This window comes from Mytilus galloprovincialis, chromosome 2 (assembly GCF_965363235.1).
Source record: "Mytilus galloprovincialis chromosome 2, xbMytGall1.hap1.1, whole genome shotgun sequence".
NCBI lineage: Eukaryota > Metazoa > Mollusca > Bivalvia > Mytilida > Mytilidae > Mytilus > Mytilus galloprovincialis.
The window spans coordinates 22,252,639-22,265,344 of NC_134839.1; the positions used below are offsets into that span (position 1 = coordinate 22,252,639).

General features: G+C 28.8%; 1 protein-coding gene across 1 annotated transcript in view; it reads left to right on the forward strand.

The window, feature by feature from the left end:
• Positions 1-12,400, forward strand: part of LOC143063140 (sideroflexin-2-like) — a 19,805-nt gene extending 7,405 nt beyond the window's left edge. The window contains exons 5-11 of the mRNA XM_076235120.1: positions 4,153-4,231; positions 4,981-5,066; positions 5,380-5,440; positions 6,224-6,290; positions 6,959-7,061; positions 8,159-8,206; positions 8,926-12,400. Coding sequence (XP_076091235.1) covers positions 4,153-4,231; positions 4,981-5,066; positions 5,380-5,440; positions 6,224-6,290; positions 6,959-7,061; positions 8,159-8,206; positions 8,926-9,037 — 556 coding nt within the window. The 3' untranslated portion in view covers positions 9,038-12,400. The remainder of the gene's footprint in view (positions 1-4,152; positions 4,232-4,980; positions 5,067-5,379; positions 5,441-6,223; positions 6,291-6,958; positions 7,062-8,158; positions 8,207-8,925) is intronic.
• The last annotated feature ends 306 nt before the right edge of the window (positions 12,401-12,706 follow it).

Here is a 12,706-nt window from a genome sequence, read left to right on the forward strand (position 1 = left end):
TCAATGATCAAACTTCTATTGTTAAGATTTTATGGTAGACAGACACAAAAAATAAATGTAGAAAAACTTTAAATTAAAGAGCTTAAATGTATATTCATTCAAAGTTCATTTGAAAATGGTAGTGCTACATGTACTACAGTGGTGTTAAATGACCTTGACAGTACCCATGAGGGTTGGCATTAAAGGTGAGTTTTCTGAGTCTTCATGTAAGTGGTTGGGTTCGTATAATGCTATGATGTCATCGTCTGCGTTGTCATTGTCTGCGTTGTTGTCCAAAGACATTTGGTTTTTGGTTAAATATTTTAGTGTAAGTTAATGGATCTGTATAATTATTTTTAAGAAGGTTCAATACCACAAAAGGAAGGTTAGGATTAATTTTGGGTATGATGGTCCCAACCGTTTAGGAATTAGGGGCCCAAAAGGTGTCAAAAACAATCATTTTTCTAGTTTCAGGATAATAACTTGTGTATAAGGATTTTGATTTCTCTGAAATTGTACCACAATGTTTATTGTCACAAGTAGAAGGTTGGGATTCATTTTGGGGGTTATAGTGCCAAGCATGTTTATGAGATCTCAACCCTCCCCCTATACCTCTAGCAAATGGAGAAAAGTAAATGCATAACAATATGCACATTAAAATTCAGTTCAAGAGAAGTCCAAGTCCGATGTCAGAAGATGAAACAAAAGAAAATTAATAAAATGACAATAATACATAAATAACAACAGACTACTAGCAGTTAACTGACATGCCAGCTCCAGACTTCAATTAAACTGATTGAAAGATTATGTCTTCATCATATGAATATCAGGCATAATCCCTCCCGTTAGGGGTTTAGTATCATACTATCATAAAATATATGAGAAGAACATAACCTGTGTCATGCCAACAACTGTTTTTTAAATAAATGTGTTTAGTTCCAATAGCAAATAAAATTGAGAATGGAAATGGGGAATGTGTCAAAGAGACAACAACCCGCCCAAATAAAAAACAACAGAGAACCCTATAACTGAATCAATATTAAAGCCAAAATATGCAATCTTTAATGACCTGACAACAGTATCGTAACTATATCCCTTCTTAATAAGTCTGTTTAAAGGTTTTGTAAGCTTTTGAGGTGAATACTAACATTTGTTTGCTTTGTAAAGAATATTACCATAAAAGATTGGATGTGAAATACCTGAACATATAAGATGTCTGCATGTTGAGTTATATTTACGAATTATTTCCTTATACCGATGATAAAATTTAGTAAATGTTTTGACTAGTTTGTGATATGGAAAACCCTGGTGTAATAATTTTTCAGTAATACATAAATTTCTCTAGCTAAAATCTAATATATTGTTACAAACACAAGCGAATCGTACAAGTTGAGATATATAAACACCATAAGACATGTAAGATGGTGACAAGGGAACGTCACCATCTAAAAATGGATAATTAACGATAGAAAATGAAAAATCATCTCTTTTATCATAAATTTTTGTATTAAGCTTCCCGTTAATGATATAGATATCAAGATCGAGGAAAGGGCAGTGGTCATTGTTAGTATTAGCTTTATTTAAAGTAAGTTCAACAGGATAAATTTCTTTAGTATACATACTGAAGTCGTCATTATTAGGAGCCAATATATCATCCAAATATCTAAAAGTATTGTTAAATTTTTTGTATCAAATGTTGTTTCGATGGGTCTTTGCTAGTTTAAGTCATAAATTGTAACTCATAACAATACAAAAACAGGTCCGCAATAAGTGATGCACAGTTAGTCCCCATTGGAATTCCAATAACTTGACAATATATGGAATCTCCAAAACGAACAAAGATGTTATCAAGTAAAAATTCAAGCACATATATAGTATTAAACCATGTCAATACATGTCAAATTGACATAGTTCTTTTGTTTATTGCTACTAAAAAATGACCTAAAAGAGTTTGACATATGTACTCGCATTCTGACTTTTTAAATGCCCAGTTAATTAGGAATGTGAATTTTTTCTTAATAAGAATGTGAGGCAATGTGGTATATAGGGTAGAAAAATCAAAATTTTGAACAGATTTAAAATCACCAATATATGCATGCAATTTATCAAGTACTTCCAATGAGTTTTTGACACTCCAAAAGTAGTTAATTCCACTATTTTCAAAGGCCTTATTTGAACAATTTATGGATCTCTCTAAAGTTGAACTACAAGCTTCTATACTATAAAGAAAAGACTGAGATTGTGTTTGATGGTCACTGCTCCAAAGGGGGGTTCAAAAAGTTTGGTGGTGGGTGTTCCAATTTTTTTAGGGGTTCATATTTTTAATTTTAAATTTTCAAATTTCAAATTTTTGAAAATTTTCAAGAAGAAATCTTGAATTCCACAGTATTGTGCATTAAATTTGTAAGATCTTTGACCACGTGTCAGAAACCTATATTATGTCAAAAAATTTATCCCAATCCAAATTCAGATTGTATCAAGCTTGAATATTGTGTCCAAATTTGCCCCAACTGTTCAGGGTTAGATCTCTGTGGTCATACCAGGCTGTGCTCAGAAAAGCATTTTATTTATTTCTGAAATCTTTTAAAAATTAGTTTAAACCATAGCCCCCATATATAGGTCAGTTGAATAATCTGGGTTAAAGCATTTATCTACCATGATAAGAATGAATTTGAATATTGTGGATTCATTTGTTTTTGTTGGTTTCATTTTTTATTGGATTCAGTAAAAAATGTATTTTCATGAATATTTGGAATCATGGTTTTGCCAAAGTCTACATACAATCCTATAGGAAATGTATTATTTGTTTAAATATGAGGTTCACCTATACCAAAGAAATTTTTGAGAATTGGTATCCCACATGTTTTGTTAATATTTTTCTGGTCTGTCTTGCCAATTTTCAGTGAATAATAGATCTGGTAAGAAATGGTGGTTGGTTGCAAAATATAAACATGATAAACACTAGAATACTCTGTTTGCCAATTCCTGTTATTGAGCCTGTGTATTAGAGATCCCTATTTTAGTTGTCTCCTTTAGAACATAACTTTTTATTGACAACAAATAGCTAGCAGATATACATGTAGCAAATGTATCTGTGTTTAATGTATAACCAAGTTTTCAAATCTTTCAATTACATTTTATTTAAGGAATGACTAATATTTTTTCTGTCTATTCGAAATAACATAAAAAATTTGGTGCACACTGAATAACGCGTGTAGCGGGTTATTTAACAGTGTGCTCCTCATTTTTTATGTTATTTCGAATAGACAGATAAAATAACAGTCATTTCTTATAATTTAATTCTAAATTCCATTTTGAACCGTAGAAAACCATGAAAAAACGTTGATGACGTCACAGTCACATGACTAAATTATGTCTATGGGCTCATAACAAAATAACGTCAGCCAATCAGAAGGCACTTACATCCAAAATTAAATTATTTGTTGTTAAGCTAAATACTTTTGATAACAGAAGTTATTTTTCACTAAAAAAAAACCTTTTAAAACACTAATATATCAGTTTCAGCTTATCATGCTTTGTTTGGGGAAACGCAATTTTGTCTGGTATAGAACCAGTCTATGATTGACAAAGGGAATTAGTCTGTTTAAAAAGTGTGTAATTACAGAATTAAATCGGGAATTGGCATATGGACTATGTATTCACACATGCCTTCAGTATATAGAGAGATACCATCACAATTACTTACCAATTCATCATTTAACAATTTGCAAAACATGTAAATCTCCTTTTTCTGTTTTTAAATTATTTTTTATTACAAGATAAAACCTTCAAATTTTATGGTTACCTATTTCAATAAATAAAAATTACTATGTACTTGATTTTGTAAAAGAAAATAATAGTTGTAAAGGGGAATGTTGGGAAACACGTGAACCTTCATTTCATGTTGTGAAAAATTGTTAGGGAACTCATTTTATAACGTCATTCTCTTATGCAGTTGTTAATTTGTACTTTAATGTTGCTAGTGTAATACAAATATACCCCTTACAACCTATATTTCTCTCACTATAGGGGTATTAGTACTTTAAATCATTTGTACTAGTGTGATTATGATCAGCAGATTGCTGTACATTTTGGGAAAATTGGGGTTGCTATATATAGTTCACAGTAAACTAATTCTACTTCTTAAAATTAATACCTCTCATTATATTTCAGCCAGATTGTCACAGCCTATGTATCTGCTACAACTTCTGCTTTGGTTACTGCCCTGGGTCTCAAGTCTCTCCTAGCAAATGTTAGTATGCTCTCTTCTCTTCATTTAATGTGATGTATTGTATTTGTTTGGACTTGACAGTTTCATGTGCTATTTTAGAGTTGAGGATCTGGTATATATTTTAAATGATGATTGTTTTTCAGTATTTGTTTAAGATTTATAAGAATTTTATAAACAACTATTTTTTTAATAAAATAATATTAATGAAATCAAGATATTATGGTACACTTTCGACAGTTATCTTGAATATTAAAGTATTTTAGATCACAACAGAATGAAGGAGTAAAGAAGAAATGTTAAACTATCCAAATTATGTTCAGGCAAGATACATCTCTGTGTCAACAGTTTTTTAGTTTATCAGTGTATAAAGATGAACTATAGATCAAGTTTATTTATGTATGAGTTGTAGGCCTTTGACATAGAAAATTTCATGAAAAGTTTACTCTCTTCTAACTTTTTTTGTAATGTCTCTTGATCTTTAGCTTGTTTTTGGTACAATTATATTATTCTTTGATGACTTATGGTTAGATTTAGCGGACACACTCTTTATTCTATGCCTGATGGAATAGCAATCATACACCTTATCACTATTTGTTCGCCTTTACTGGAGATCACAAAAGTTTCAGTAAAATTTTGACGCAAAATAGAAAATATCTGATGCCATAATGAAAAAGTGATTGTTGTATGACATCAAAAGTTCAAACTGGGCAGATTTTCAAATAGCGATAATTTGTATTATGTACTAACACATATCATGTTTCTATTTGCAGACGAGATCACCAATTTTACAGAGGTTTGTTCCCTTTGCTGCTGTAGCTGCTTCTAATGCTGTTAATGTTCCTTTGATGAGACAAAGGTATGTCAGAGGTTGATTGATTTATATCTAGTCATTAATGGATTTAGTAACACAATTTTCTTAAATTCTTTTTCTTTTTCACTGGTGAAAGATCTGAAAACGTCCTGTAGGACGTCATGTTAAGACAATGTATGCAAATTTAGCAATCATTTTAAAAGACAAAATCCAATTTTTTTTTGTAGTTTTAATACAACTTTGATAAAAATGGGTTTAAATAATAGGAAGTTTATTTTTGACAAATGTTTTATTTTTAATTTATTCTAACATTAACCTATTCAGTACCAAAAATGATCTTTTGATAATTATATTGCAGTGAGTTCGCACATGGTGTGACTATGTTTGATGAAAAGAATAATAAAGTAACAGAGTCTCGGGTAAGCTTGTACACGAAACATACATTTCACATCAGTCAATTCAATTTATAATAAGCTCACCTTGGACTGAAGTTAGTCATTGTATGTTGTTGTAAATTTTTGTAAAACTCATTTCCTTCAAAACCAGAAAGTCAACCCTGACACAACTTTGCCACAATCATAATTTAGGTATCTTATGCTCACTTAGCAATATACAATTTTGGCAATTCAATATTTTGAATGTTATAAAAGATGGAAAAAAAACATTCCCAACTTAAAATGATAAGAAATGTTGGTACAGTCTTGTAAGTTACAATCAAAGTTAGATACAATTCAAGATCTACCATTATGTGTTTTTCAAAAGACAATATCATTAAATGCTGATTATTTTAAGGTTTATATAAGATAAAGAGCAGAAGATTCTTCAAAAACTGCAAAAAAAAAAGATTCAACATTCACAGGAAAAAAATAAAGATAAAATTTTTGTTCACAATTTCCATTGACATTCACATTATGAATATCAGAATGTAATATGGGACCCACAATGCCAAATTGTCAGGTCAAACCATAGATAATGCCTAATAAACAGTATTATTTACTTAAAAGAGGTCACTGTTTGTTTGCTAGTAGACTATTATTTTCCTTAGGGTTAACTATTATTACCTCCCTTGACTGTAATTTCTCTTTAAACAAATCAATTGTTATATAACTGTATTGTATTTCAGTATGCTGTAGTAAAAGGTATTAGCCAGGTTGTGTTATCCAGAATACTATATATTACTGTATTGTATTATGTGATTTCAGTATGCTGCAGTTAAAGGTATTAGCCAGGTTGTGATATCCAGGATACTTATAGCAGCTCCTAGCATGAGTATGTAGAACTATAAATCAATAGACAAAAAATATTGGTTATAATGTATAAAGTGATGTTTCCATAAAGACCCAATGTTTTCATATGATCTCTTACAACGGTCTTGCCTTTAAAAACTCTTATTTTATACTGGAATACAGTTAATTTGTTGAAGAATATATGAGGTCTGGATGGGTGTGAACAGAATAGAGAATAATTGGCAAAATGTGCAGAAGAAAGGGCAAACAATATTGAAAATAGAGCTAATGTTTTGTGAAACACAACATTGTTTACAACAACCACAGACTAGAGAGAAAAAGAAACTACTTAAAAAATTTAATACAATAACATTTTAACGTTGCCATCATAACTTCAGGATGTAAAAATACAATAACTGTACATTAAAGAAAAAAATCCCTCCACAAATAAGCAGCGAAAGACCCTCATGGGTAGTCAAGGTTGTCAAAATACACCCTCATCACCCAAGTGAAAGATTTCAAAATGCAGGCATTTTCACATGAATTTTTCTTTCTTTCTTTAATAATAAAATGGATATTGATCAGAGTGTTGAAGTTTTTTTACTATACATCCTCTGCAGGTTTTTAAGGAATTGCAAGCCATGATAAAATTGTTGTATTTATTTGAATTTCTTGTTTAAAAGATGTATTTTTGTTTTGAAATATTTGTAGTATTATTGCCTGTATTTATGGAGAGGATAGAAAAAAAAGCATTTATGATAAAGTATGGAAAATATATTTATGCACCATTACAAATAGGATTAGCTGGTTTAAGGTGAGTTGAAATGATTTCCTCTACTCAAAATGAAAGAATATTTGCAAAGATAAGTTAACAGGACAATATGAAACAGAAACCACTTAAATCTCATCTAATATTGTTAACAATATTTTATTGTGAAAATAAACATAAATATTACATATATGATACTTTTATTAGAATTAGAAAACAAGTGAATTCTTCACTTTTACTTTTTTAAAAGGCCCTTATGTGAGACTATGCAATCATTTGGGGACCGTTGTTGTCTCTTGATGTCGTTGTAAACAATTTCAAGATTCTTCTTCTCTGAAACTACTTGGCCAAATGCCTTCAACTTTAACTGGATATTGTTTTTTTTACATACTTGATTTGCATAGGAATTTTTCAATAAAAAAAAATCATCAGGTTTAAAGTATTGATGCATTGCAAAAACAAATATTTCATTAATGAAATTCCATTCAGATATTCTTATGAATATCCTTTTTATATTAGATACAAATGTTATTTTAAAAGTCTGATACAGTTTTTTGGTAGGTAAGACATTTCAATTGAGACAATACACGGGCGTCAAAAGGCGTCATTATGGCTGAAAGGGTTAAGGTATATTGTTTATAAATTGTATCCAAAGTTTTGATCCATCAACAAACATGGCTGCCATGTCTCAAAATAGAACAATGGGTTCATTTGCAGTTTTTGACTTATATCTCAAAAAATAAAATCTGACATAAGTAAAGATGTTTTATAGGTGAAGATCTATCAGCCTGGAAATTGTCAGACGAACTGAACAACCCATTGTTTGGTTACTGCCACTAAATTGGTAATTTTTAAGGAAATTTTACGGTTTTTGGTTATTATCTTGAATATTATTGAAGATAAAGATAAACTGTAATAACGATTATTTACAGTTTTGGGTTATGCATTATCTTTAATATTATTATAGAAAGAGAGAAAGTGTAAATGACAAAATTGTTCAGCAAAGTAAGATCTACAAATAAGTCATATGTCTGAAACTGAAATTACAGGTGAGTGATATCAGGCTCTCATGAGCCTCTTGTTCAATTGATTGTTTAGTTATGCCACATTAGGTAATAAATTTTTTTATCTCCATATTTCAGTTTATTAGTTATGGTACCAATAGGTTGTGCAATATTTAACCAAAGAAGGTATGTTTTAAATCAGTAGATAATTATTTTTTAATTAAAACCCTTGCAGGGGGTTAATTTAATAATCATAGTAAATATTTTTTTTTTAATATGATTAAGTATTTTAGTAATTTAGTTTTGGTGTTCCCATTGAAAGTAAACAAAATCTTTCGATGATAAAATCATTAATGTTTTCTTTCATTTAGTAGAGTAGATATTCAAGTACTTGATTCAGTCTAAATGAGTAGAGTCAAATACCTCAATAAACAGTCCTTTAAGGGTGTTTTTTTAATCTTTAACTTTTAAGGTACTAGTAAATCTAACATGTATGTATTGCTAAATGTATGATACATGTGAATTTGAAAATATATTAAGAAAGAATTGAATTTGTTGAATTTGTAAAAAGGTGCTTCTACACTGGCCCTAATAGGGCCTGAAGATGATGTGTATGCCTTAACGATTTCTGTCCTTTTATGAATGAACCATCAATCTTCATTTACAGATTTACTTGATCCATAAATATTGTAATTGATGAATATTGAAAAGATGCCTATACACAGTTCTAGTACTAACAGGGGCTGTCAGTCCATCTGTTAAAAGATATTGTATCAATTGCTGTTTTAGAGCCTCTTTTTATTGGCCTGCAACTTAAATTTATATCCTTTGTATCTTGAAATACATTTTGAAGTACTTGAATTAAGTTGTTGTTACATAAAGTATTTTGATATTTGCCATTTCAGTTCCATCTCCATTGAAGAATTAAAGATTATGGACCACCATAAATATGATGAAGTTGTGGAGAAATATGGGAAAAACTTACCAAAGACCCTTTATTTCAACAAGGGTTTGTGATGACAATCTATAAATAGATGGACTATAAATAGAATTAGATGGACCACAAACTAGTAATATTCACCATAAACAAATTGTATAAGAAGTATAGACTCAAATTGAAAACTAATTTATCCAAGTTATCGGGTGATAACATTGTGCTTGATACAAATAGTATTATTTTGAATTAAGAAATCATGATATTTTTATTTAATGTACAATATTCTGTTGAATGATTATGCAAACTGAGGAAAAAAAAGTAATTTTGAGCAGTAATATTATAAAGACTTGTTCTGAAATTGATATGAATAATAATAATAAATTGCAAGCCATTTGACAAATAGAGTTTGTTCCCATTATGAAATATTTGAATACTTTCAATATACTTATAAGCATGTAAATGTGATAGAAATAGAAGTACAAAGTTATGTGTTCATTTTTTGGAAGGATCTCAATTTTCCAGGGTATAAATTTAATTGTCCAATTTATCTTGCCTTAATTTGATATTAGTTTAGAATGTATGAATTTATATTAAGTATCTTGCAAACTTTAGATGATTTCACAATCAAGTAAATCAAGTTGAATTGGAAATAAAAATATAAGTTTTATTTAAATACACTTATAATTGACTCTTGGTGGCAAAGGGAAGATAACTCTATTTGAGAATTAATTGCTTTCCCAGTACCAGTTTACTGGTTGCTATTTTTGGGAACCAGACATAGAGTTGTCAAGGACTACTCATAAAAAAGAAAAGAGTAATCATACTAATGTTTATAGTCAATTATATAATGTATATATTACCACGTTTTACTTTGCTGTTACAAATGAAATTGAGAAGTCACCATTAGATAATTAGATATTTATTTACATCTTTTAGCTTGCTGTAAAAAAATATTATCTTGAGGATCAAGGAATTCTAATCTTTTTATGCATATTCTATATCATGCTTTTTTTTTTTTTATTAAATGTGCTTATACCACAAGCTGCTAATTTTTTTGAATGTAAGAAATATGTTTATTTTTTATAGCCCTGTTTACGGGACATATTATGGTATACTGTTGTACGTCCAATGTGAACATTTCGGACAATAACTCAAAAACACTTTCACCAGTTTTCATGAAACTTGGGTGAATTATAGATATTTATTGACATAAACTTCCTTTCAATTTTTATAATTTGAAATATTTAATTTCTGAGTATTCACAAAAAATGGGTGAATTTCCAGTTTTTCTACTATAACTCATAAATGCATTTAAAAATGTTCATGATGAATTGTTTATATATATTTGCATATGTGACTTTCAAGTTTTCAGATAATAACATAAAAAAACGCACTGAGCAGTTTTAATGAATCTTTGATGGCTTGTTACTACCTATTGAAATAACCTCCCTTTAAATAAATATGTGATTTTTTTTATATGAATCTGTAATATAACATCGGAACTTTATTTGTTGAAAAATTGTGAAAACTGTCCCTAATGCAAACTTTGGAAGGTTATTTAATTTTATTCATTCAAAAATAGAGGACACAAACTGTATTTAATTTGAGGTAGCCTTAATAGTGCCAAATTATTCATGTTTTATGTCAATGGGTACCACTGTGTGTTTATTTTTAGGGGGATGTAATTTGAGCAGTGCTCAGTTATACAGTAATACTTGTTGATCATATTATAAAATTCATTTAAAACATAAAGATGAGCCAAAAGAGAGATGCTGCTATCATGCTCTCATGGTGCAACTCTTTATTTGAATTCGCTTTAAGTTATTTTTTTATTTGATTATATATATAGTCCTCTTATAACCAGACAATAATTATTTTCTACAAGTCATATAAGTTGAAATCATGAAAAGGCATATGTATTAATTTGGTGCAAGAAGAATGTATCTAACTGGTTTGGCATTTCGCTATTTAAAAAATATTATTTTATATTTTGCTATTTTCTTTCAAACTTAAAGTAAAAATTACTTTAAAAAAACAAACTTCTAAGTGATATTTAGATATGAAATCAGCCTTATATTGCACATCAATATGTGTTTTCAAAATAAAAGTGTGGTTGGAATATTTTCATAGATAAAAACTCATTAAAGATAACAGCTGTGTTAAAGACCCATTGGTGGCTTTTGGCTGTTTTCTGCTATTTGGTAGGGTTTGTTGTATTTTAAAACATTCCCCATTTCCATTCTCAATTTTATCAGGTTTATTTTTTGGTATGCCAGATGAGCATTTTGTCTTTTAAAGACTCTTCAATGGTGCTCCAATCATAGCAGTTGAAAGGTAAACAAATTTTGTTCATATTTGAGTTAATGGAAAACTTTTTTTTATGAAATAATCAACTGTTCTAATAATGAATAGCTTAATGATAGCAATTGGTTCTTTCATCAGTAGAATGTATTAAACAAAGTCAATGATGATTTTATTGTCTACCTAGAAATAATGAAATAAACCTGTTCTCTTTTACACAATCAAATATGTATTTCCCATGTGGTATGGGTTTTGCTCATTGTTGAAGGTTATTCTGTGACCTATAGTAATAAATTTTATATCATCTGGTCTCTGGTTGGAGGTTTTCTCATTGACATTCATACCTCATCTTATTTTTAAATTTACTATAACACAATCAAGATTTTTGTATCATGTATAATTATATACAATGTATTTTAAGCAAGTTTATGATATTTAAAAAAAGTTTAAACATATTTCATATTTCAACCTTTAATACATTCACCATTTTAATTTTCAATTCCTTATATTTCCTTGTATATTTTTTTTGTTCATATTATACTTTGTTTTTGAGAAATCCAAGCCTGTTAGAAGCCTTATGACATAACAATGTACCTTTCAGTACATTTTTTACAGGCAAGACCAATAATACATTCAGAAATATAATATTTGCTTTCTATTTGTTCCGTTGGTTGATTTTTTGGCTTTTTATTGGCTTCTCCTTTTCTGAATTTTCCTTGTAATTCTGTATATTTAGTTATACCTACTTTCTAGCAAAGTGCATAAAGTGTAATTATATAAGCAATGATGTACCTTAAATGTATATTCCCACTTAGACCCAATCATTTCATAGTATAATTTACTACAATTTTTATTTAGAAAACTCTTAACATACTGTTTAATTAAAATAAGTCGAGTTATAAAAATGTTTTATTCATTTTAGTATTTTTTGCTTGTTTTTATTGCTTTAGTGTTGTTTATGATTTATTCCGGGTGTCATTTGAAATCTTAAATTGAACCAGAATGCTCACATTAAACCTTATTTCTTATTTATATTATATAACTGTTTTTGTTAAAATGCATTTATTCAATATAATAATTTTTATTTTATATTGAAAAGTACAGATACTGTTTATAAATGAAATAAAGTTTATTTTATTGAACATGGTCATATTATTTTAGCGTAGTGAAAATAAGATACATTTTATATATATTCCTTTTCTTTGTATCATTATCTGTCTATACAATCATGAAAAGATAAAAAATGCAAACTATACGAGGAACTTGAATATTTTAACATCAGGTCCACAGAATGATCATGGTAAAAATATATGAATGATTGAAAGGTATAATTATATTTATTCCAGTCTCATGGCCAATTTCTGTTGAACAATCTTTTAATTACTGATATGTGAATGATTGACATATGGTTTGTAGTTATTCTACTATTTTAAAAATTTATGGACAAC